At 52.8% G+C, this 25,524-nt stretch overlaps 2 protein-coding genes across 2 annotated transcripts; both read right to left on the bottom strand.

Moving 5' to 3' along the window:
• Positions 1 to 4,048: 4,048 nt before the first annotated feature.
• LOC116501059 (avidin-like) lies at positions 4,049 to 5,311 on the bottom strand. The gene is made up of 4 exons (XM_032206432.1): positions 5,240 to 5,311; positions 4,938 to 5,139; positions 4,170 to 4,290; positions 4,049 to 4,082 (listed from the first exon to the last, which is right to left on the bottom strand). The coding sequence occupies exons 1-4, from the start codon at positions 5,309 to 5,311 to the stop codon at positions 4,049 to 4,051; spliced, it is 429 nt and encodes a 142-aa protein (XP_032062323.1).
• A 4,488-nt stretch (positions 5,312 to 9,799) lies between these two features.
• LOC116500500 (avidin-like) lies at positions 9,800 to 11,062 on the bottom strand. The gene is made up of 4 exons (XM_032205550.1): positions 10,991 to 11,062; positions 10,689 to 10,890; positions 9,921 to 10,041; positions 9,800 to 9,833 (listed from the first exon to the last, which is right to left on the bottom strand). The coding sequence occupies exons 1-4, from the start codon at positions 11,060 to 11,062 to the stop codon at positions 9,800 to 9,802; spliced, it is 429 nt and encodes a 142-aa protein (XP_032061441.1).
• Between the last annotated feature and the right edge of the window lie 14,462 nt (positions 11,063 to 25,524).

The following is a 25,524-nucleotide window of genomic DNA, read 5'->3' as shown; positions in this document are numbered from 1 at the left end:
TGCTCCAGCACGGAGGATGTGGCCAGAAGGTGAGGGAGCATGCCCTTGCTGGCTCACCCACACGGCACAGCCCACGGCCACGCTGTGGTTGGTGACGTCCTGATGGCGTTGAGGACACGGGCCCCCACCCTGAGGACAAGGGTGGCCCTTCTGGAAAGCGTGGTTCTGGTGTGCAGCTGATAGGGAGCCACGTGAAAGGGCCGGCCCTGGGGTGCTGAAGCCAGCCACGGAGCCCTGCTGGCATCCAAAGTGTTGGGCGCTGAGGAGTTGGGTGCTGAGGAGTTGGGTGCTGAGGAGTAGGGTGCTGAGGAGTTTGGTGCTAAGTTGTGTGTTTATATGTCAAAGTTTTGGTCGAGAACTTGGGTGCTGAGGTGTTGGGAGCTGAGGTGTTGGGTACTGAGGAGTTGGCACTGATAAGTTGGTTACTCAGGTGTTGGGTGCTGAGGACTTGGGTGCTGAGTAGTGGGTTTATATGTCAAGGTTTTGTTTGAGAACTTGGGTGCTGAGGAGTTGGGAGCTGAATTGTTGGGCACTGAAATGTTGGGTACTGAGAACTTGGGTGCTGAGGGTGCTGAGGTGTTGGGTGCTGTGAAGTTGGGTTTACATGTCAAGATTTTGGTAGCAGGGGGCCATACGTGTGGCTTCTGTGAGAAGAATCCAGAAGCTGCCCCATGTCACGTAAGGGCCCCGCTGCTGACCAGAGCTGAGCCAATAAGCGCTGTTGGTTGCACCTCTGTGAGAGCAGATGTAGGACAGGGGAAAAAAATAAATAAATAAATAAAATAAAATAAAATAAAATAAAATAAAATAAAATAAAATAAAATAAAATAAAATAAAATAAAATAAAATAAAATAAAATAAAATAAAATAAAATAAAATAAAATAAAATAAAATAAAATAAAATATTTCTGCACCTCAGAGCAGCTGGGACAGTGAGAGGAGGGCACGCTGTGGTTGGTGACATCCTGATGGCGTTGAGGACACGGGCCCCCACCCTGGGGACAAGGCTGGCCCTTCTGGACAGCTTGGTTCTGATGTGCAGCTGATAGGGAGCCACGTGAAAGGGCCGGCCCTGGGGTGCTGCAGCCAGCCACGGAGCCCTGCTGGCATCCAAAGTGTTGGGCGCTGAGGAGTTGGGTGCTGAGGAGTTGGGTGCTGAGGAGTTTGGTGCTAAGTTGTGTGTTTATATGTCAAGGTTTTGGTTGAGAACTTGGGTGCTGAGGTGTTGGGAGCTGAGGTGTTGGGTACTGAGGAGTTGGCACTGATAAGTTGGTTACTGAGGTGTTGGGTGCTGAGGACTTGGGTGCTGAGTAGTGGGTTTATATGTCAAGGTTTTGGTTGAGAACTTGGGCGCTGAGGAGTTGGGTGCTGAGGAGTAGGGTGCTGAGGAGTTTGGTGCTGAGGAGTTGGGTGCTAAGTTGTGTTTTTGTTTATATGTCAAGGTTTTGTTTGAGAACTTGGTTACTGAGGTGTTGGGTGCTGAAGAGTTGGGTGCTGAGTAGTGGGTTTATATGTCAAGGTTTTGGTCGAGAACTTGGGTGCTGAGGTGTTGGGAGCTGAGGTGTTGGGTACTGAGGAGTTGGCACTGATAAGTTGGTTACTGAGGTGTTGGGTGCTGAGGACTTGGGTGCTGAGTAGTGGGTTTATATGTCAAGGTTTTGGTTGAGAACTTGGGCGCTGAGGAGTTGGGTGCTGAGGAGTAGGGTGCTGAGGAGTTTGGTGCTGAGGAGTTGGGTGCTAAGTTGTGTGTTTGTTTATATGTCAAGGTTTTGTTTGAGAACTTGGTTACTGAGGTGTTGGGTGCTGAAGAGTTGGGTGCTGAGTAGTGGGTTTATATGTCAAGGTTTTGGTTGAGAACTTGGGTGCTGAGGAGTTGGGAGCTGAATTGTTGGGCACTGAAATGTTGGGTACTGAGGAGTTGGGGGCTGAGGAGCTGGGTGCTCTGATGTTGGGTGCTGAGATTCTTGGGTACTGAGGTGTTGGGTGCTGAGGTGGTCGGCACTGAAGTGTTGGGTACTGAGAACTTGGGTGCTGAGGGTGCTGAGGTGTTGGGTGCTGTGAAGTTGGGTTTACGTGTCAAGGTTTTGGTAGCAGGGGGCCATACGTGTGGCTTCTGTGAGAAGAATCCAGAAGCTGCCCCATGTCACGTAAGGGCCCCGCTGCTGACCAGAGCCGAGCCAATAAGCGCTGTTGGTTGCACCTCTGTGAGAGCAGATGTAGGACAGGGAAAAATAAAAAATAGAAAAAGAAGCTGCACCTCAGAGCAGCTGAGACAGTGAGAGGAGTGAGGAACAGCCTTGCAGGCACTAAGGTCAGTGGAGGAGGAGGGGGAGAGGCGCTCCAGGAGCCGGAGCAGAAGTCCCCTGTGGCCTGTGGTGAGGACTATGGTGAAGCAGGACCTGTAGCCCGTGGAGAGGAGCCCGCGCAGGAGCAGGTGACCTGGCAGGAGCTGCTGCCCGTGGGGGAGCCAGGTTGGAGCAGTTTTCTCCTGAGGGATGGACCCCGTGGTACGGACCCATATCTGGAGCAGTTCTGGAAGAGCTGCTGCCTGTGGGCAGCCGCCGCCAGATCAGTTCAGCAAGGACTGCATCCCGTGGGAGGGACCCCACAGCACAGGGGACGAGAGTGACCGAGAAGGAGCGGCGGAGAAGAAGCGCTGTAGACTGACCATAAGCCCCGTTCCTTCATTCCCCTGCGCCGCTCTGGGGAATGAGGTGGAAGAGGGTGGTTGGGGGGGAGGTGCTTTTGGTTTCTTTCCTTTGTTTCTCACTTCTCTAGCTTGTTACTAATAGGCAATAAATCTTACTGTCTCCCTATGCTGAGTCTGGTTTGCCCATCACGACAACTTTTGAGTGATCTCCCGGTCCTTATCTTTACCCTTGAGCCCTTTTCATCGTGTTTTCTCCCCCTTTGCCTTTGAGGAGGGGGAGTGAGAGAGGCGTTGTGGTGGAGCTCAGCTGCCCACCCGAGTGAAACCATCCCAGGAGTTGGTGCTGAGGAGTTGGATGCTGAGGTGTTGGGCATTTGAAGAGTTGGGTGCTGAGGCACTGGTGATCAGTTTGGTAGTATCAAGTGAAAGGCAGAGTGAAAGCACTCAACCCCAGAACCACAGAAGCCCGTAGCCAGATGTGCTGCACGCCCATGACGGCATGGCTCGGCACAGCTCAGCTCAGCACAGCTCAGCACAGGCCCCCAGCAGCCCTCACCTTCCCGGCGGCAGCGGGGTGGAGGCCAAGCAGGGCCAGGGCGAGCAGGAGGCAGCAGCGGAGGCTCCCCATGATCGCACTGCCGCGGCCAGGCTCTGCCTGCACAGCTGCGGCCCCGCTCGGCCCCGTTTATAGTGGCGGGGGCTGTGCGGTGCCTCTGGGCCTCCTGCCAAGGGGCACCCGGTGGTGACGGGCCACTGCCTGTGGTGGCACAGGGCACGCCGTGACATGGGTGCCACTGCTGGTGCCACCGTGCCACGGGGTGGGCGTCAGGGCCCGGGGACGGGTGATGGGAGAGGCAGTGGGACACCACGCGGGGGGGACACGGGAGCCAGGGCTCACACATAGCCCAAAGGGACAGGAGGTGACAGGAGCCAGAGGTGTTTGCAGTAAAGCTTTATTGTGAGGAGAGGCAGGGGCATTGGCCATGCCCAGGTGTTGTCACGCAATCACAGAGTCACAGAGTGTTCTGGGTTGGAAGGGACCTTACACACCACCTAACTCCAACCCCCTGCCATGGGCAGGGACACCTCCCACCAGCCCAGGCTGCCCCCAGCCCCATGCAGCCTGGCCTTGAGCACTGCCAGGGATGGGGCAGCCACAGCTGCTCTGGGCAGCCTGGGACAGGGCCTCACCACCCTCTGAGTGAAGAATTTCTTACGAATACATGTATCTAATCTAAATCCCCCTTCTTACACTTTAAAGCCATTCCCCCTTGTCCTATCACCCCCCGGCACAGAGTCCCACCCCAGCTCTCCTGTAGCCCCCTTCAGGTGCCACAAGGCCTCTAGAAGCCAGTGGCCAGCCTTGGGACCCCCACGGGGCCAGCCTCGCTCCATCTCTTATGGCAGGCGGGTGAAGTTGTCGGTGCCGGTCCTGCAGGGACAGAGCAGGAGACGTCAGGCAGGAGGCACGGGGCCACCACGTCTCTCCCTAGGCCCTGTGCCTCTGCTCCGGGCTCACCTGGTGGCATTCCAGTCGTCAGCGATGCTGTTGACGTGTGACCGCAGGAGCCACATGGTCTTCAGGACCTCCTTGCCCTCCGTGTCCACGAAGCACTGGCCCGTGAAGACGGCGGTGGTGTCTGCGGGGAAGGGCAGGTGAGGGGAGCGTGGCTGGGTCTGGGCTCCTTGGCCCTGGGGACAGCTCGCTCGGGCTGTCCCTGCCCTCTGGCACACTCAGGAACTTCGGGAACACCACAGACACACGCTGGGTGGGGAATGCACTGAAAGCAGCCCCGAGGAGAAGGGCCTGGGGCTGTTGGTTGATGAGAAGCGGGACATGGGCCAGCAACGTGTGCTTGCTGCCCCGTGTCCTGGGCTGCACCAACACAGCGTGGGCAGCAGGGCGAGGGAGGGGATTGTCCCCCTCTGCTCTGCTATCGTGGGACCCCTTTGTCAGGGGGTGGAGGGATAGGACAAGGGGAACGGCTTGAAGCTAAGAGAGGAGAGATTTGGATAGGTGGTAGGAGGAGATTCCTCACCCAGAGGTGGCGAGGCTCTGGGGGCAGGCATGGGGGACCAGTGGGGACATGGGAGGGGATGGGGGAGCTCTGGGGACACCAAAGGTGGGGAGCCCTAGGGCATGCTGCATGAAGGGCAGGAGAGCCTCAAGGCTGGCACACGGCAGGGCTGCCGAGCATCAGGGCACCACAGGGGAGGGCAGAGCGGAAGGAGAAAGCACAGGGAGTGGATGGGAGCACCGGGGACAGCACAAGGAGAGGAGACGAACCTGTAAAATTCCAGCTGACAGTGAAGCCAAAAGTGGGCTGTGTCTTGCTGTGCTGGATTCCCACCAGAGGTGATGCTTTGATATCTTTTGTCGTGGTCATCACAGGCGTGTGGTAGGTGCCGGTGAACTCACCGTTGCTGTTCACAGCCTCGATGGTCATGTCGGAGCCCTGGTCGTTGATCCAGCGCCCGGTCAGCACGCACTGGGGCAGAGAGGGCTCAGCACCGGGCAGGAGGCAGTCAAGGAGGCCCCCAGGGGCACAGTCCCACTACCCATCCCCAAACCCATCCCCATCCCCTTACCTGGTCAGCAGAGAGGCCGGGGGCCAGCAGGGCCAGGCCGAGCAGCAGCAGGAGGGAGGTCGTCGGCATCATCTCTGCAGAAGGTGGACTGGCGGCTGTGCTCCTCGCAGGGCTCCCTCGCCTTTTTATTGCCACGGGGCTGCAGGTGGCAGCTCTGCCCAGGCTTGGGTTGTGCAATCGGGGCGGTTCCACCATGAAGGGGCCATTCCCACCCCTACAAGATTTGGGATTGGAATTCTGAAAATCTGATGTTGAAACTGTGCTTCCTTGCTGGTGTTTACCAAGAGCCTTGCGGGGGAGCTGGCATCATGGAGGCTCAAACAAGGAAAATACTTTCTGGGAAAGAAGACACTCCCTCCCTCCTGCTGCCCCTTGTTTGCACCATGGCCATTCCCAGGTTACACAGGGACTACCCGGTGATATCAATGCCATATTCTGAGCTGCCTGGCGGAGAAGGACCTGGGCGTGATGGTTAATAGTTGGCTGAATATGAGCCAGCAGTGTGCTCAGGTGGCCAAGAAGGCCAAGAGCATCCTGGCTTGCATAAGAAACAGTGTGACCAGCAGGGCTAGGGAGGTGATTGTCCCCCTGTACTCGGCTCTGGTGAGGCCGCACCTCGTGTACTGTGTTCAGTTTTGGGCCCTTCGCTACAAGAAGGACATCGAGGTACTTGAGTGGGTCCAGAGAAGGGCAACGAAGCTGGTGAGGGGCCTGGAGAACAAGTCCTCCGAGGAGCGGCTGAGGGAGCTGGGCTTGTTCAGCCTGGAGAAAAGGAGGCTCGGGGGTGACCTTATTGCTCTCTACAGATACCTTAAAGGAGGCTGTAGCGAGGTGGGGGTTGGTCTGTTCTCCCACGTGCCTGGTGACAGGACGAGGGGGAATGGGCTTAAGTTGCGCCAGGGGAGTTTTAGGTTGGATCTTAGGAAGAACTTCTTTACCGAAAGGGTTGTTAAGACACTGGAACAGGCTGCCCAGGGAAGTGGTGGAGTCACCATCCCTGGAAGTCTTCAAAAGATGTTTAGATGTAGAGCTTAGGGATATGGTTTAGTGGGGACTGTTAGCGTTAGGTCAGAGGTTGGACTCGATGATCTTGAGGTCTCTTCCAACCTAGAAATCCTGTGATTCTGTGATTCTGTGATTCATGTGCGTATTTCGGTCAGGAAGGATGCGTAGTTTTGTGCAGTGAGGGTGGTCCCGGCTCAATATCACTCCCGTGTGCTGCTCCAGCACGGAGGATGTGGCCAGAAGGTGAGGGAGCATGCCCTTGCTGGCTCACCCACACGGCACAGCCCACGGCCACGCTGTGGTTGGTGACGTCCTGATGGCGTTGAGGACACGGGCCCCCACCCTGAGGACAAGGGTGGCCCTTCTGGAAAGCGTGGTTCTGGTGTGCAGCTGATAGGGAGCCACGTGAAAGGGCCGGCCCTGGGGTGCTGCAGCCAGCCACGGAGCCCTGCTGGCATCCAAAGTGTTGGGCGCTGAGGAGTTGGGTGCTGAGGAGTTGGGTGCTGAGGAGTAGGGTGCTGAGGAGTTTGGTGCTAAGTTGTGTGTTTATATGTCAAAGTTTTGGTCGAGAACTTGGGTGCTGAGGTGTTGGGAGCTGAGGTGTTGGGTACTGAGGAGTTGGCACTGATAAGTTGGTTACTGAGGTGTTGGGTGCTGAGGACTTGGGTGCTGAGTAGTGGGTTTATATGTCAAGGTTTTGGTTGAGAACTTGGGCGCTGAGGAGTTGGGAGCTGAATTGTTGGGCACTGAAATGTTGGGTACTGAGAACTTGGGTGCTGAGGGTGCTGAGGTGTTGGGTGCTGTGAAGTTGGGTTTACATGTCAAGATTTTGGTAGCAGGGGGCCATACGTGTGGCTTCTGTGAGAAGAATCCAGAAGCTGCCCCATGTCACGTAAGGGCCCCGCTGCTGACCAGAGCTGAGCCAATAAGCGCTGTTGGTTGCACCTCTGTGAGAGCAGATGTAGGACAGGGGAAAAAAATAAATAAATAAATAAATAAAATAAAATAAAATAAAATAAAATAAATAAAATAAAATAAAATAAAATAAAATAAAATAAAATAAAATAAAATAAAATAAAATAAAATAAAATAAAATAAAATAAAATAAAATAAAATAAAATAAAATAAAATAAAATAAAATATTTCTGCACCTCAGAGCAGCTGGGACAGTGAGAGGAGGGCACGCTGTGGTTGGTGACATCCTGATGGCGTTGAGGACACGGGCCCCCACCCTGGGGACAAGGCTGGCCCTTCTGGACAGCTTGGTTCTGATGTGCAGCTGATAGGGAGCCACGTGAAAGGGCCGGCCCTGGGGTGCTGCAGCCAGCCACGGAGCCCTGCTGGCATCCAAAGTGTTGGGCGCTGAGGAGTTGGGTGCTGAGGAGTTGGGTGCTGAGGAGTTTGGTGCTAAGTTGTGTGTTTATATGTCAAGGTTTTGGTCGAGAACTTGGGTGCTGAGGTGTTGGGAGCTGAGGTGTTGAGTACTGAGGAGTTGGCACTGATAAGTTGGTTACTGAGGTGTTGGGTGCTGAGGACTTGGGTGCTGAGTAGTGGGTTTATATGTCAAGGTTTTGGTTGAGAACTTGGGCGCTGAGGAGTTGGGTGCTGAGGAGTAGGGTGCTGAGGAGTTTGGTGCTGAGGAGTTGGGTGCTAAGTTGTGTGTTTGTTTATATGTCAAGGTTTTGTTTGAGAACTTGGTTACTGAGGTGTTGGGTGCTGAAGAGTTGGGTGCTGAGTAGTGGGTTTATATGTCAAGGTTTTGGTTGAGAACTTGGGTGCTGAGGAGTTGGGAGCTGAATTGTTGGGCACTGAAATGTTGGGTACTGAGGAGTTGGGGGCTGAGGAGCTGGGTGCTCTGATGTTGGGTGCTGAGATTCTTGGGTACTGAGGTGTTGGGTGCTGAGGTGGTCGGCACTGAAGTGTTGGGTACTGAGAACTTGGGTGCTGAGGGTGCTGAGGTGTTGGGTGCTGTGAAGTTGGGTTTACGTGTCAAGGTTTTGGTAGCAGGGGGCCATACGTGTGGCTTCTGTGAGAAGAATCCAGAAGCTGCCCCATGTCACGTAAGGGCCCCGCTGCTGACCAGAGCCGAGCCAATAAGCGCTGTTGGTTGCACCTCTGTGAGAGCAGATGTAAGACAGGGAAAAATAAAAAATAGAAAAAGAAGCTGCACCTCAGAGCAGCTGAGACAGTGAGAGGAGTGAGGAACAGCCTTGCAGGCACTAAGGTCAGTGGAGGAGGAGGGGAAGAGGTGCTCCAGGAGCCGGAGCAGAAGTCCCCTGTGGCCTGTGGTGAGGCCCATGGTGAAGCAGGATGTCCCCCTGCAGCCCATGGAGTACCACGGAGGAGCACGGCTCCACGCTGCAGACTATGGAGGAGACAACGGTGGAGCCGGTGGACCTGCACTGACAGAGGCTGCGGACTGTGGAGGACTCCCACTGGAGCAGGCCCTGGGCTGCGCCAGAGCCCGTGGAGAGGAGCCCACGCAGGAGCAGGGGGACAGGAGGGAGCTGCCACCCACCCATGGGGGACCCATGCTGGAGCAGTTTGCTCCTGAGGGATGGACCCCGTGGGACAGAGCTGTGCGGGAGCAGTTCTGGAAGAGCTGCTGCCTGTGGGCAGCCGCCGCCAGATCAGTTCAGCAAGGACTGCATCCCGTGGGAGGGACCCCACAGCACAGGGGACGAGAGTGACCGAGAAGGAGCGGTGGAGAAGAAGCGCTGTAGACTGACCATAAGCCCCGTTCCTTCATTCCCCTGTACCGCTCGGGGGAAGGAGGTGGAAGAGGGTGGATGGGGGGGGGAAGGTGCTTTTGGTTTCTTTCCTTTGTTTCTCACTTCTCTAACTTGTTACTAATAGGCAATAAATCTTACTGTCTCCCTATGCAGAATCTGGTTTTAAAGGAGTCCTGATGCTGTGCCTGCAGTGTGCAGCAGCACACACAACACGGGAGCGATACCAGTGCTGTTCCAGCTCTGAGTGCAGGGCACAGCACTGTGTGGGCTGCTGCAGAGAAAGGTGACTCCATCCCAGACAGACCCAACACCCACGGGAGCCAGGGCTCAAATGTAGCCTGAACGGACAAGAGGTGACAGGAGCCAGAGGTGTTTGCAGTAAAGCTTTATTGTGAGGAGAGGCAGGGGCATTGGCCATGCCCAGGTGTTGTCACGCAATCACAGAGTCACAGAGTGTTCTGGGTTGGAAGGGACCTTACACACCACCTAACTCCAACCCCCTGCCATGGGCAGGGACACCTCCCACCAGCCCAGGCTGCCCCCAGCCCCATGCAGCCTGGCCTTGAGCACTGCCAGGGATGGGGCAGCCACAGCTGCTCTGGGCAGCCTGGGACAGGGCCTCACCACCCTCTGAGTGAAGAATTTCTTACGAATACATGTATCTAATCTAAATCCCCCTTCTTACACTTTAAAGCCATTCCCTATCACCCCCCGGCACAGAGTCCCACCCCAGCTCTCCTGTAGCCCCCTTCAGGTGCCACAAGGCCTCTAGAAGCCAGTGGCCAGCCTTGGGACCCCCACGGGGCCAGCCTCGCTCCATCTCTTATGGCAGGCGGGTGAAGTTGTCGGTGCCGGTCCTGCAGGGACAGAGCAGGAGACGTCAGGCAGGAGGCACGGGGCCACCACGTCTCTCCCTAGGCCCTGTGCCTCTGCTCCGGGCTCACCTGGTGGCATTCCAGTCGTCAGCGATGCTTCTGACGTGTGACCGCAGGAGCCACATGGTCTTCAGGACCTCCTTGCCCTCCGTGTCCACGAAGCACTGGCCCGTGAAGACGGCGGTGGTGTCTGCGGGGAAGGGCAGGTGAGGGGAGCGTGGCTGGGTCTGGGCTCCTTGGCCCTGGGGACAGCTCGCTCGGGCTGTCCCTGCCCTCTGGCACACTCAGGAACTTCGGGAACACCACAGACACACGCTGGGTGGGGAATGCACTGAGAGCAGCCCCGAGGAGAAGGGCCTGGGGCTGTTGGTTGATGAGAAGCGGGACATGGGCCAGCAACGTGTGCTTGCTGCCCCGTGTCCTGGGCTGCACCAACACAGCGTGGGCAGCAGGGCGAGGGAGGGGATTGTCCCCCTCTGCTCTGCTATCGTGGGACCCCTTTGTCAGGGGGTGGAGGGATAGGACAAGGGGAACGGCTTGAAGCTAAGAGAGGAGAGATTTGGATAGGTGGTAGGAGGAGATTCCTCACCCAGAGGTGGCGAGGCTCTGGGGGCAGGCATGGGGGACCAGTGGGGACATGGGAGGGGATAGGGGAGCTCTGGGGACACCAAAGGTGGGGAGCCCTAGGGCATGCTGCATGAAGGGCAGGAGAGCCTCAAGGCTGGCACACGGCAGGGCTGCCGAGCATCAGGGCACCACAGGGGAGGGTAGAGCGGAAGGAGAAAGCACAGGGAGTGGATGGGAGCACCGGGGACAGCACAAGGAGAGGAGACGAACCTGTAAAATTCCAGCTGACAGTGAAGCCAAAAGTGGGCTGTGTCTTGCTGTGCTGGATTCCCACCAGAGGTGATGCTTTGATATCTTTTGTCGTGGTCATCACAGGCGTGTGGTAGGTGCCGGTGAACTCACCATTGCTGTTCACAGCCCCGATGGTCATGTCGGAGCCCTGGTCGTTGATCCAGCGCCCGGTCAGCACGCACTGGGGCAGAGAGGGCTCAGCACCGGGCAGGAGGCAGTCAAGGAGGCCCCCAGGGGCACAGTCCCACTACCCATCCCCAAACCCATCCCCATCCCCTTACCTGGTCAGCAGAGAGGCCGGGGGCCAGCAGGGCCAGGCCGAGCAGCAGCAGGAGGGAGGTCGTCGGCACCATCTCTGCAGAAGGCGGACGGGCGGCTGTGCTCCTCGCAGGGCTCCCTCGCCTTTTTATTGCCACGGGGCTGCAGGTGGCAGCTCTGCCCAGGCTTGGGTTGTGCAATCGGGGCGGTTCCACCATGAAGGGGCCATTCCCACCCCTACAAGATTTGGGATTGGAATTCTGAAAATCTGATGTTGAAACTGTGCTTCCTTGCTGGTGTTTACCAAGAGCCTTGCGGGGGAGCTGGCATCATGGAGGCTCAAACAAGGAAAATACTTTCTGGGAAAGAAGACACTCCCTCCCTCCTGCTGCCCCTTGTTTGCACCATGGCCATTCCCAGGTTACACAGGGACTACCCGGTGATATCAATGCCATATTCTGAGCTGCCTGGCGGAAAAGGACCTGGGAGTGATGGTGGATAGTTGGCTGAATATGAGCCAGCAGTGTGCTCAGGTGGCCAAGAAGGCCAAGAGCATCCTGGCTTGCATAAGAAACAGTTTGACCAGCAGGGCTAGGGAGGTGATGTCCCCTGTTGAGGGATTTCTTGAAACAGCAAAAATCCCATGGCTTGCTGTAGCTGAGCAAACCAAGCTACCAGTGCAACTATGAGAAGTTCCCATGACAGTGTTCCCACATCGTCCAACTGAGGAATTTAGAAAAATATTGTTACCAGTAGCTGGCCTCAAGGACAAGGTCTATGTGACTGCTAATCACAAGGGGGTTGTTTTCTTGCAGGTGGGGTTGTTTTCTTGTAGCTGTTTGTCTGAGTGCTTTTGACCAATAATCTTGTGTGAAACACTGTCCACCCCTGTTAAGTTCTCTATAAAAGTCAGGCTATTCGGGCAATAAAATGGAGCATGACCTGACTCTACTGGTGTCTGTCGTGCTTTCGGCCGTGCTTCCTGCAACATATGGCGCCCGAACAGGGACCCCTGAACAGGACCCGAAGAGGACATCGCAGCGGCGCCGGGACAAACATCGCAGCGCAGCGGGACACTAGTGGCGCCAGCACATCGGAATGCGGAGGGACACGGAATCGCGGAGGGACGTGGGAAACGGAATCGCGGAGGGACGCGGAATCGCGGAGGGACGCAGGAAACGGAATCGCTGAGGGACGCAGAATCGCGGAGGGACGCGGAAAAAGGAATCGCGGAGAGACGCGGGAAATTTGAAGTAATCGCATGAAATTGAAGTAATCGCGGTGCGATACGGGACATCCGAGATCGAGTTGCTACGGGAGACCAGAGGCGTCAGTGGACAACGGCAGCCGACCCTCACCGTGAGGCGAGTCGGCACAGAGCAGAGGGACGGACATCAGGACCCTGCAGCCTGTCTGACGTAACCATGGAGGCAGCGGCAGCAGCGGCTGTGCTGCTTCTCTCTGGCATTCTTTTTATAAGAGGGTTATCTTGCAATGCAAAAAAGACTATTCGTCCCCAGATCGGTGTTATAACTATGTTTCTGGATAAGATTCCGTGGGGTTGCCACATTCTACAGATTACTAGTGACAATTTAGCTCTATTGCGGGGCAGGAGTGCAGAGACGCAGATTACACTGCCAAATGACCACCGGCAGGCTCGTTCACAAACAGCTTCTAGGGTTGCAGCTGGCACGGCCTGCAGCCGTAAAGCAGACGTTACACTCTCTTTCCTAACTAGTAATCATGTGTCTCATCCATTTGTGGTGAATGGTCAGTGGCAAAAAGAAAAGGGGGAGAGTAAGGGGCGGCAAAGACAGAAACGGTACCAGGAGGATGCCACTGACACTGACGGCACGGGTAATAGGAGTAGTATAAGTGACACAGGTGCGGAGCGGTGGCAGGCGCTGCTGCTCTGTGGGGCGCTCTGCCTGCTGCTCGCCCTCGCCTGCCTGTGCACTGCCGCTGACAGTGCTAGAATAAAATGTGAAGACTGCTCAGATGGCAGTGATGAGAGTGCTTGTGTGAAGAAGACGTGTGCTGAACCTGACTTTGCAACAGTGGTCAGTGTGTGCCAAATAGGTGGCCGTGTGATGGGGATCCGGACTGTGAAAATGGGTCTGATGAGAGTGCTGATCTGTGTCATATGAGAACATGCCGGGTAAATGAAATCAGCTGTGGTCCTCAGTCAGTCCAGCGTATCCCGGTGTCCTGGAAATGTGGTGGTGAAAAGGACTGTGACAGTGGAGAAGATGAAGAGAATTGTGGCATTGTGACTTGTAGTGCAGCAGAATTCACATGCAGTAGTGGGCAATGTATTTCCAAAAGCTTTGTCTGCAATGTTCAAGATGACTGCAGTGATGGTAGCGATGAGCTGGAGTGTGCACCTCCTACCTGTGGTGTTCATGAGTTTCAGTGCAAGAGTTCTACCTGCATCCCTATCAGCTGGGTGTGTGATGATGATGCTGACTGCTCCGACCACTCGGATGAATCTTTGGAGCAGTGTGGCCGCCAGCCTGCACCTCCAGTGAAGTGTTCTATGAGTGAGGTGCAGTGCGGCTCAGGTGAATGTATCCACGAGAAGTGGCGATGTGATGGAGATCCTGATTGCAAGGATGGAAGTGATGAAATTAACTGCCCTTCTCGGACCTGCAGGCCAGACCAGTTCAGATGTGAAGATGGGAACTGTGTCCATGGGAGTAGGCAGTGCAGTGGTGTGAGAGACTGTCTGGATGGCACTGATGAAGCAAACTCTAACAATGTTATTCAGTGCTCTGGACCTGGCAAATTCAAGTGCAGAAGTGGAGAATGCATAGATATCAATAAAGTGTGTAACCAGCAGAGAGACTGCAAGGACTGGGGTGATGAGCTGTACTGGGTCTGGCTGGAATGTTAACTTTCCCGGCAGCAGCCCATACAGTGCCGTACTCTGTACTTGTAGCTGGAACAGCAGTGTTATCACACCAGTGTTGTGTCTACTGCTGAGCAGCAGTGGCACAGCATTGGGCCTTTCTCTAACCCTCCTAGGGGGTGGGCAAAAAGTGAGGAGAGAAACATCACTAGGGCAGCTGACCTAAACCAATCAAAGGGATATTCCATACCATGTGGTGTCACACTCAGCAATAAAAGGTGGAAACAGGAAGAAGAGGGGAGGGGTGGGCTCTCGTTGAGAAGACGTCGGTCCTCCTCTCGAACACCGGCTGCGTGCGTTGAGGCCTTGCTTCAAGGACGTGGTCAATCATCGCTCATTTGTGGGAAGTAGAGAGTAATTTCTTTCCTCTGCACTTCCATACAGCTTTCATTTATTTTGTTTGTTTGTTTTCCTCCCTTTTTCCCCTTTCCCTTTTATTTCCCCTTAGTTAAATTGTTTAGTTCATGGTAGTCTTTATTTAATTATTATAATTATTTCCCTTTAATTAAATTATCCTTATCTCAACCCGTGAGTTGTTCTTTGCTTTACTTCTCCCCCTCCTTATCTAAAGGAGGGGGAGTGAGAGAGCGGTTGTGGGGTTTAGCTGCCCAGCACGGTAAAACCACCACAGCCCTTTTTGGTGCCCAACGTGGGGCTCGAAGGGTTGAGATAACAATAGAATTGATTAAACGCATACAACTAACACACTTGCTTGCTAGTAACCATGTTCCTTGCCCTGTTAATAATAATGGCTTTGTTCATATGTCATGCAATTCGTGTCATATTCTCCTTTCTCCTATATATCCGATCTGACAAAGTGCTACAATCTGTGTTCACTTTTTTTAATTCGTTGTGCTGCCAAGCACTGACCTTGGTTTTACTCTGGAATTCAGGCTCTGCGCTGTTATCATTTGGGTCCCATGGAAACTATCTTTCAGAGAATATTCAGAACTACACTGCCTTCCTTTTCTCATCTGGACACCAGTTTATTAATAATATCAGGAATGGTACCTTTCCCTTCTTTCACAGTGGGCTAATTACAACAGTTTGGGAGTATTTTGACGATCCATCTGTAACCCATGTATTGCTATTTCTAATTCTGAATAACATGTTTCATTTTCTCTCTAAGATTAGTCGATTGTTTAGAAAACTTATTTGGGAATCTGTCCTGAAACAGTCTCGTGGTGAGTGGCACAGTGTGTGGGATGATGTTAGCAGATACCTGTCACGAGTGTCTCCTCCAATAGTTTTGAACTTCACCCCTGAGCAAGTGCTAAATCCTAAAAACTTAGTAGAATGTTTGAGAGTTGTATGTCCTGATCCTTATAATGCCGGAGAACAACAGCTTGCAGCATTGTGCTGGGTCCTGGTTTATTCCTATCAAACACTGTTTAACATCATCCAGCAACTTGAAGAGAGGGAGGAAGTCTCTGAATCTGATGACCAAGTAACACATGCTGTGGCTGACCCAGAGGACCAACCAACTATGGTATCAGTCGCCCCCATAGTCAAGTCAAAACAATGGAAACGGAGGTCAGCTCATTTAGTAAGGGAAGAAGGCTATCCTAAGAAGGAGGGAGAAGAGGAATTGGCAGGCACCTCTAAAGCAGAGCCATCACAAAAACAGCAGGAAGATGAGACGGAAATCATAAAGGAATCAGAAATCACTCGATCCATATCCCTGAGTGAGATGCGAGAAATACGAAAGGATTATGGTCGACGCCCAGGTGAACACATCCTCACTTGGCTGCTCCGATGCTGGGATGCTGGGGCCAATAGCATCCAATTAGAAGGCAATGAAGCCAAGCAGCTGGGATCCCTCTCTAGAGAAAGGGTAATCGACAAAGTAATTGGGAGAGGAGCACAGGCCCTCAGCCTCTGGAGACGACTCCTGGCAGCTATCAAAGAAAGATATCCCCATAAGGAAGATATTGTATATCACATAGGCAAGTGGACCACTGTGGATAAAGGTCTCCAGCATCTATGGGAATTAGCTGTGTGGGAGATGATTTATAGTGATTTGGACAATGCCCAGACACCTCAAGACCCCGATGAAGTCCAGTGCACAACATCCATGTGGCGTAAATTTGTGCGGAGTGCACCATCAGCACATGCCAGTACCCTGGCAGCAATTCGCTGGGACGAGGGGATGGGACCAACAATGTATGATGTGTCCTGCCAGCTTCAACAATATGAAGACAATCTCTCTGCTCCGCTACAGTCCTGTGTCTCAGCTGTGGAGAAACTGTCTAAAGGACTTGACAAGCTTGTGGAGAAAGTATATTCCTCCTCATCTAGACAGAGTGATACTTCAGCCACTAAGAATCAGCATTCGCCTGCTCAAGAGAGAGAATACCCAAGACGTACACCATGTGGCACCTTGTGGTTTTATCTGCGTGACCATGGGGAAGATATGAGGAAATGGGATGGTGTACCTACTTCAACCCTAGCTGCTCGGGTACGTGAACTGAAAGGAAATACAGCAGCAAGAAGAGGGGCTCCTAAGAGAAATGCTGCTCCAGTTTCTATTGGGCAGTACCCCAGAGGCAGTAGAAGAGCTGATGTTATTCTTGACCACGATGAAGGGACCTCTACCTCTCATTTGCCAGAATTTGTGCATTTGCAAGAATTAAGTGGCAGACGCTCCAGCCAGGACTAGAGGGGCCCTGCCTCTGGCCAGGTAGAGGAGAGGGATAACCGGATTTATTGGACTTTGTGGATCCGATGGCCTGGAACATCAGAACCACAGGAATACAAAGCTTTAGTGGACACTGGCGCACAATGTACCTTAATGCCATCAGGCTACCAAGGGACAGAACTCACCTGTATCTCTGGAGTGACAGGGGGATCCCAACAACTATCTGTACTGGAAGCTGAAGTGAGTCTAACTGGGAATGAGTGGCAAAAGCATCCCATTGTGACTGGCCCAGAGGCTCCGTGTATCCTTGGTATAGACTATCTCAAGAGAGGGTACTTCAAGGATCCAAAAGGATACTGGTGGGCTTTTGGCATAGCTGCTTTGAGCACAGAGAAGATTAGGCAGCTGTCTACCCTGCCTGGCCTTTCAGAAGACCCTTCTGTTGTAGGATTGCTGAAGGTTGAAGAACAACAGGTACCAATTGCTACTACAACAGTGCACCGACGGCAATATCGCACCAACCGAGACTCCCTGATTCCCATCCATGAGTTGGTTCACCGACTGGAGAGTCAGGGAGTAATCAGCAAGACTCGCTCACCCTTTAATAGTCCCATATGGCCAGTACGAAAGTCTAATGGCGAGTGGAGGCTAACAGTGGACTATCGAGGCCTGAATGAAGTCACGCCACCACTGAGTGCTGCAGTGCCGGACATGCTGGAACTTCAGTACGAACTAGAGTCAAAGGCAGCCAAGTGGTACGCCACAATTGATATTGCTAACGCATTTTTCTCCATCCCTTTGGCAGCAGCATGCAGGCCGCAGTTTGCCTTCACTTGGAGGGGCATCCAATACACCTGGAATCGGCTGCCCCAGGGGTGGAAACACAGCCCTACCATTTGCCATGGACTGATCCAGTCTGCACTGGAGCAAGGGGGAGCTCCTGAGCACCTTCAGTACATTGACGACATCCTCGTGTGGGGCAACACAGCAGAAGAAGTTTTTGAGAAAGGGAAGAAAATAATCCAAATTCTCCTGAAAGCTGGTTTTGCCATTAAAAAAAGCAAGGTCAAGGGGCCTACACAGGAAATCCAGTTCCTGGGGGTAAAATGGCAGGATGGACGTCGCCATATTCCAATGGATGTGATCAATAAAATAACAGCAATGTCTCCGCCAACTAGCAAAAAGGAAACGCAAGCTTTCCTAGGCCTCGTGGGATTCTGGAGAATGCATGTGCCAGGCTATAGTCAGCTTGTGAGTCCTCTATATCGAGTGACTCGAAAGAGAAACTATTTTGAGTGGGGCCCTGAGCAACAACAGGCATTTGAACAAATCAAACAAGAAATAGCTCGTGCAGTAGCCCTTGGGCCTGTCCGTACTGGACCAGCTGTGCAAAATATACTGTACACTGCAGCTGGGGAGCATGGGCTCACCTGGAGCCTTTGGCAGAAAACCCCAGAAGAAACTCGAGGTCGACCTCTGGGCTTCTGGAGTCGGGGCTATCGAGGATCAGAAGCCAATTACACCCCAACTGAAAAAGAAATACTCACAGCATATGAGGGTGTTCGAGCTGCTTCAGAAGTTGTGGGTACAGAGGCACAGCTCCTCTTGGCACCGCGGCTACCTGTGTTACACTGGATGTTCAAAGAGAAAATTCCCACTACACACCATGCAACTGATGCTACATGGAGTAAGTGGATAGCGTTAATTACACAGCGGGCTCGAATGGGAAAACCCAATCGCCCAGGAATCCTGGAAGAGATTATGGACTGGCCGGAAGGCAGAGATTTCGGAGTGCCAACAGAAGAGGTAACCCGTGCTGAAGAGGCACCACCATACAATGAGTTGCCAGAAGACAGAAAGCAGTATGCGTTGTTTACTGACGGATCCTGCCGTGTGATAGGGAGCCATCGGAAATGGAAAGCTGCTGTGTGGAATCCCATACGACGAGTTGCGGAAGCCATGGAAGGGGAAGGTGAGTCGAGTCAGTATGCAGAAGTAAAAGCCATACAACTAGCCCTAGATATCGCCGAAAGAGAAAATTGGCCAGTATTGTATCTTTATACTGACTCATGGATGGTGGCAAATGCTCTGTGGGGGTGGCTGCAGCAATGGAAAGAGAGCAACTGGCAGCGCAGAGGTAAGCCTATCTGGGCTGCTACCCTGTGGCAAGATATTGCTGCCCGGGTAGAAAACCTGGATGTTAAAGTACGTCATGTAGATGCCCACATGCCCAAGAGTCGCACTACTGAAGAACATCAGAACAACAAAGAAGTGGATCGAGCTTCGAAAATTGGAGTGGCTCAGGTGGACCTAGACTGGGAACGTAAGGGTGAGCTGTTTGTAGCTCGATGGGCCCATGAAACATCAGGACATCTGGGGAGAGATGCCACTTACAGATGGGCTTGTGATCGAGGGGTGGACTTGACCATTGAGGCCATCACACAGGTTACCCATGAGTGTGAGACCTGTGCTGCAATCAAGAAAGCCATGAAGGTAAAATCTCCCTGGAACAGGGGGAGATGGCTAGGGTTTCAATATGGTGAGGCCTGGCAAATTGACTATATCGGACCACTCCCAAAAACTCGCCAAGGCAAACGGTACATACTCACCATGGTAGAAGCAACTACTGGGTGGCTGGAAACATACCCTGTAAACCATGCCACAGCCCGAAACACTATCTTGGGCCTGGAAAGACAAGTATTGTGGCGTCATGGTACACCAGAGAGAATTGAATCTGACAATGGGAGTCATTTCCGAAACAATCTTGTTACCTCCTGGGCAAAGAGGCATGGTATTGAGTGGGTGTACCACATCCCTTACCACCCACAAGCCTCTGGGAAGGTTGAGAGGTACAATGGACTGTTAAAGACTATGTTACGAGCATTAGGTGCTGGGACGTGGAAACAATGGGACACAAATCTACCAGAAGCCACTTGGCTAGTTAACAATAGGGGGTCTGACAGCCGTGCTGGTCCTGCCGAAACAAAACCCCTACACACTGTGAAAGGAGCTAAGGTTCCTGTAGTGCATATAGGAAGGTGGATGGGGAAGGCAGTGTGGGTTGCTCCTGCCTCGGGAAAAGGCAAACCCACTCGTGGGATTGTCTTCGCCCAAGGACCAGGGTATACCTGGTGGGTCATGCAAAAGAATGGGGATATCAAGTGTGTGCCTCAAGGAGATTTGACATCGAGAGAAAACTAATCTATAATCTAAGTTATATGTTGTAGGAAGATGCTGTAGGATCAACGACAGGTCAACTTTGCAAGGAGCCGGGCAGTGCAACAAGGACTTGAGCTAAGCTGGTGCTGGTGTCCAGACATCCAACTCCGCCTGCCTTGAGTGGCCACTTTGGCAGATGAAGACCTAATCATCAACAGTTCTTATGAACATTTTCCAAGAAAGACCTATGGAATGAAAAGATACACCTGCCTATTAATCCTGTCCTGTTAAATCCTTGTCCTGTTAAAGGACAAGGGATAATGATGAGAATGCTTGTATGCTAAAGTATGGGGATCTGAGTGTGACACAAATGTTATGGAATAAGGGGTGGAGGTTGTACTGGGTCTGGCTGGAATGTTAACTTTCCCGGCAGCAGCCCATACAGTGCCGTACTCTGTACTTGTAGCTAGAACAGCAGTGTTATCACACCAGTGTTGTGTCTACTGCTGAGCAGCAGTGGCACAGCATTGGGCCTTTCTCTAACCCTCCTAGGGGGTGGGCAAAAAAGTGAGGAGAGAAACATCACTAGGGCAGCTGACCTAAACCAATCAAAGGGATATTCCATACCATGTGGTGTCACACTCAGCAATAAAAGGTGGAAACAGGAAGAAGAGGGGAGGGGTGGGCTCTCGTTGGGAAACGTCGGTCCTCCTCTCGAACACCGGCTGCGTGCGTTGAGGCCTTGCTTCAAGGACGTGGTCAATCATCGCTCATTTGTGGGAAGTAGAGAGTAATTTCTTTCCTCTGCACTTCCATATAGCTTTCATTTATTTTGTTTGTTTGTTTTCCTCCCTTTTTCCCCTTTCCCTTTTATTTCCCCTTAGTTAAATTGTTTAGTTCATGGTAGTCTTTATTTAATTATTATAATTATTTCCCTTTAATTAAATTATCCTTATCTCAACCCGTGAGTTGTTCTTTGCTTTACTTCTCCCCCTCCTTATCTAAAGGAGGGGGAGTGAGAGAGCGGTTGTGGGGTTTAGCTGCCCAGCACGGTAAAACCACCACATGAACCCCTGGAGGAATGCATCGTAAAGGAATGTGACTGTCCAGCTGGGTTTGAGTTTATAGACAAGAGAAACTGTGGAGACATTGATGAATGTCAAAACCCTGGTAGCTGTAGTCAAATCTGTATCAACCTGAAAGGTGGCTACAAAAGTGAACGTAGCCGTGGATATCAGATGATTCCTGCTACAGGAACCTGGAAAAGGCCATACCGGTACAAAACCACAAATAACACCTGTGATTACAATGACGCTGCTAAGCAGGGTTTAGGGGTTTATAGCATGGAGACAAGGGGTAACAACTACAGTGTTTGGAACAATTGTACAGCTTTGGCCTTACCTCCTGATGTGCTTCTGATTTGTGGGGATGGGGCCTGGCAAGGTATCCCTGCAAATGCTATCGGATGTCCATGTTACTTAGATAAACTCATTGTATTTGCTCCTAGCTTGTTACAGTTGCGTGAGATCACCAGACATAAATGGGCATTGCTTGCACCGGATTGCAATGATAATGTTGAATTGTGTGGGGTTGCAGCTAGAGAGGCATTAGCAATTTCAGTGCCTGGAGTGGCATCTGCGGCCGCACGTAACAACTTAGAAAAATCGGTATGCTGGGCCGAGAGGCAAGCCTATGCCACGACAGAGATACTTGAGGAGATGTTACCAGATCAAAATAGTCTGCGACATCTGCTTTTACAGGATCAAGCTGCTATTGACATCTTGCTTTTGGCTCAAAGGAATGGGTGTGAGGACTTTAAGGGAATGTACTGTTTAAACCTTTCTGATCATAATGAGTCAATTCACAAATCCATTACGTTCCTGAAAGAGCACATGAGAAAGATTCAATATGGTATCAATCCTTTCAATCAATGGTTCACTGACTTGTTTGAAACAAAGTGTAGATGGTTGCTGGGTTTAATCACAAGGGGATTAAGGATTTGGTTTATGGTGGCGGTAATCATCGTTGTGTGTTGTAAGTATAGCTAAAGAGTTACTTGTAAAACTGCTGTGTCGGGCTTGGTTTGCTCAAAAGAAGAAGGGGGAATTGTTGAGGGATTTCTTGAAACAGCAAAAATCCCATGGCTTGCTGTAGCTGAGCAAACCAAGCTACCAGGGCAACTATGAGAAGTTCCCATGACAGTGTTCCCACATCGTCCAACTGAGGAATTTAGAAAAATATCGTTACCAGTAGCTGGCCTCAAGGACAAGGTCTATGTGACTGCTAATCACAAGGGGGTTGTTTTCTTGCAGGTGGGGTTGTTTTCTTGTAGCTGTTTGTCTGAGTGCTTTTGACCAATAATCTTGTGTGAAACACTGTCCACCCCTGTTAAGTTCTCTATAAAAGTCAGGCTATTCGGGCAATAAAATGGAGCATGATCTGACTCTACTGGTGTCTGTCGTGCTTTCGGCTGTGCTTCCTGCAACAGTCCCCCTGTACTCAGGGGCCACTTGGCCACTCTAGGTGGCCAAGAAGGTCAAGAGCATCCTGGCTTGCATAAGAAACAGTGTGACCAGCAGGGCTAGGGAGGTGATTGTCCCCCTGTACTCGGCTCTGGTGAGGCCGCACCTCGAGTACTGTGTTCAGTTTTGGGCCCCTCGCTACAAGAAGGACATCGAGGTACTTGAGTGGGTCCAGAGAAGGGCAACGAAGCTGGTGAGGGGCCTGGAGAACAAGTCCTCCGAGGAGCGGCTGAGGGAGCTGGGCTTGTTCAGCCTGGAGAAAAGGAGGCTCAGGGGTGACCTTATTGCTCTCTATAGGTACCTCAAGGGAGGCTGTAGCGAGGTGGGGGTTGGTCTGTTCTCCCACGTGCCTGGTGACAGGACAAGGGGGAATGGGCTTAAGTTGCGCCAGGGGAGTTTTAGGTTGGATCTTAGGAAGAACTTCTTTACGGAAAGGGTTGTTAAGACACTGGAACAGGCTGCCCAGGGAAGTGGTGGAGTCACCATCCCTGGAAGTCTTTACAAGACGTTTAGATGTAGAGCTTAGGGATATGGTTTAGTGGGGACTGTTAGCGTTAGGTCAGAGGTTGGACTCGATGATCTTGAGGTCTCTTCCAACCTAGAAATTCTGTGATTCTCTGATTCATGTGCATATTTCACAGAATCACGCTCCCTGGGCCTGATCACCTGCTTGCCCTGCAAGTGCTGCGTGATGACTCTCAGGAGGATCTGCTCCATGAGCTTCCCTGGCACTGAGGTCAAACTGACAGGCCTGTAATTTCCCGGGTCTGCCCTCTGGCCCTTCTTGTAGATGGGCGTCACATTTGCTAGCCGCCAGTCAACTGGGACCTCCCCCGATAGCCAGGACTGCTGATAAATGATGGACAGTGGCTTGGCCAGCTCCTCTGCCAGTTCCCTCAGTACCCTTGGGTGGATCCCATCCGGCCCCATCGACTTGTGCACATCTAAGTGCCGTAGCAGGTCACCAACCGGTTCTTCATGGATAATGAGGGCCACATCCTGTTCCCCATCCCCTTCCACCAGCTCAGGGTACTGGGTATACAGAGAACATCCGGTATTGCCGCTAAAGACTGAGGCAAAGAAGGCATTGAGCACCTCCGCCTTTTCCTCATCTCTTGTAACTAAGTTTCCCCCCGCATCCAGTAAAGGATGGAGATTCTCCTTAGTCCTCCTTTTTGTGTTGATGTATTTATAGAAACGTTTTTTGTTATCTTTAACGGCAGTAGCCAGATTGAGCTCCAGATGAGCTTTGGCCTTCCTAATTTTGTCCCTGCACAGCCTCGCTACATCCTTAAAGTCCTCCCTAGTGGCCTGCCCACTTTTCCAAAGCTTATAATCCCTCTTTTTTCTCCTAAGATCAAGCCACAATTCTCTGTTGAGCCAGGCTGGTCTTCTTCCCCGCCAGCTCGTCTTTGGGCACGTGGGGACAGACCGTTCCTGCGCCATTAAGATTTCCCTCTTGAAGAGCGCCCAGCCTTCCTGGACCCCTCTGCCCTTCAGAACCGCCTCCCAAGGGACTCCACCAACCAGTGTCCTGAGCAGCTCAAAGTCAGCCCTCCGAAAGTGCAATACAGCGGTTTTACTGGTCTCCTTCCTGGCTTCGCCAAGAATAGTGAACTCCACCATTTCGTGGTCACTTTGCCCAAGACAGCTCCCGACAATCACATCCTCCACCAGTCCTTCTCTGTTTGTGAAGAGAAGGTCTAGAGGGGCACCACCCCTGGAAGGTTCACTAACCAGCTGCGTCAGGAAGCTATCTTCCACGCTCTCCAGAAACCTCCTAGACTGCTTTCTCAGGGCTGTGTTGTGCTTCCAGGATATGTCAGGGAAGTTGAAGTCCCCCACGAGTACAAGAGCTGACGATTTTGCAACTTCTGTCAGCTGCCTGTAGAATTCCTCATCCGTCTCCTCATCCTGGTTCGGCGGTCTATAGCAGACCCCAACCAGGACACTAGCCTTGTTGTCCCTGCCGATCCTAACCCAAAGGGACTCAACCTTGTCATTCCCAACCTCGAGTTCTACAACCTCGAAAGACTCTCTAATATAGAGAGCCACACCACCACCCCTTCTGTGCTGCCTGTCCCTTCTATAGAGCTTATAGCCAGGCATTGCAGCACTCCAGTCATGAGACTGGTCCCACCACGTCTCCGTGATGGCAACCAAGTCGTAGCCTGCCTGCCGCACGATGGCTTCCAGCTCCTCCTGTTTGTTACCCATGCTGCGTGCATTGGTGTAGATGCACTTCAGCTGGGCCATTGCCTTATCCTCCGGCCTTGCCATTGTTCCCCCTGGCACAGCCCCAACAATCCTAGCTTCAGCCCCATCCCCCTTCCTACCTAGTTTAAAGCCCTCTCAATGAGCCCTGCCAGCTCCTGGCCCAGGATCCTTTTTCCCCTAAAAGATAGGGACCCGTCTGCGGCCATCAGGCCAGGTGCTGAGTAAAGTGCCCCATGATCAAAAAAAACAAGATTTCTGCGTTGGCACCAGCCCCGGAGCCACGTGTTTAACAGGTGGGCTTTCCGTGTCCTCTCTGAACCCCTCCCTGCCACCGTAGGGATGGATGAAAACACCACCTGCACTCCCGCTCCATCCACTAACCGACCCAGTCCCCTAAAGTCTCTTTTGATAGCCTTCGGGCTTCTCTCTTCGATGTTGTCACTGCCCACCTGGACTACCAGAAGAGGGTAATAGTCAGAGGGGCGTACCAGGTTGGGAAGCTTCCTGGCAACGTCCCTGACCCTGGCCCCAGGGAGACAGCAGACTTCCCTACGGGTAGGGTCAGGCCGACAAATAGGGCCCTCTGTTCCCCTAAGAATCGAGTCTCCAATGACAATGACCCTCCTGTCTTTCTTGGTGGAGGCAGTCCTGAGGTGTGGAGTAGACCTCCTCGCCCTAGGCATCCTCCTGGGAACATTTGCTACCTCTTCCTCAGCTACTGGTCTGTCGAGCTCCAGGGCCTCAAACCTGTTGTGTAAGGGCACCTGGGAATGCGGGGCCAGAATGGGAGGGCGTCGCCTGCGATGTCGAGCAGGGACCTGTTTCCATTCCCCCTCAGCTCCCAGATTCCCTCCCTCTGCCCGACGGCTACAGGGCAGGGGGTCCACCCCCATTTGAGGAGTCTCACCTCGGTACCTCCCCTTGAGGCCCTGCAGGGAGTTACTCCACCAGTCTCTCGCTCACACTCCCTGATGGCCCTCAACCTCTCCACCTCCTCCTCGAGCTCCGCCACCATGCGGACCAGGTCATCCACCTGCTCGCACCTCATGCACGCAGTTTCTCTGCCTCCCGCCGATGGCAGCAACAGGCTCAGACACTCCTTGCATCCAGTGA

This window comes from Aythya fuligula, chromosome Z, assembly GCF_009819795.1.
Source record: "Aythya fuligula isolate bAytFul2 chromosome Z, bAytFul2.pri, whole genome shotgun sequence".
In the NCBI taxonomy this organism is placed as follows: Eukaryota; Metazoa; Chordata; class Aves; order Anseriformes; family Anatidae; genus Aythya; species Aythya fuligula.
Note: the sequence above shows the minus strand (reverse complement) of the source record. Positions and strands in the feature narration are given on the sequence as shown.

Coding starts and splice junctions, on each gene's coding strand:
- LOC116500500 (XM_032205550.1), bottom strand. CDS start 11,062: ATGGTGCCGACGACCTCCCTCCTGCTGCTGCTCGGCCTGGCCCTGCTG. Junction 10,891..10,990: donor CCGGCCTCTCTGCTGACCAG/GTAAGGGGATGG, acceptor TCTCTGCCCCAG/TGCGTGCTGACCGGGCGCTG. Junction 10,042..10,688: donor TGTCAGCTGGAATTTTACAG/GTTCGTCTCCTC, acceptor CCTTCCCCGCAG/ACACCACCGCCGTCTTCACG.
- LOC116501059 (XM_032206432.1), bottom strand. CDS start 5,311: ATGATGCCGACGACCTCCCTCCTGCTGCTGCTCGGCCTGGCCCTGCTG. Junction 5,140..5,239: donor CCGGCCTCTCTGCTGACCAG/GTAAGGGGATGG, acceptor TCTCTGCCCCAG/TGCGTGCTGACCGGGCGCTG. Junction 4,291..4,937: donor TGTCAGCTGGAATTTTACAG/GTTCGTCTCCTC, acceptor CCTTCCCCGCAG/ACACCACCGCCGTCTTCACG.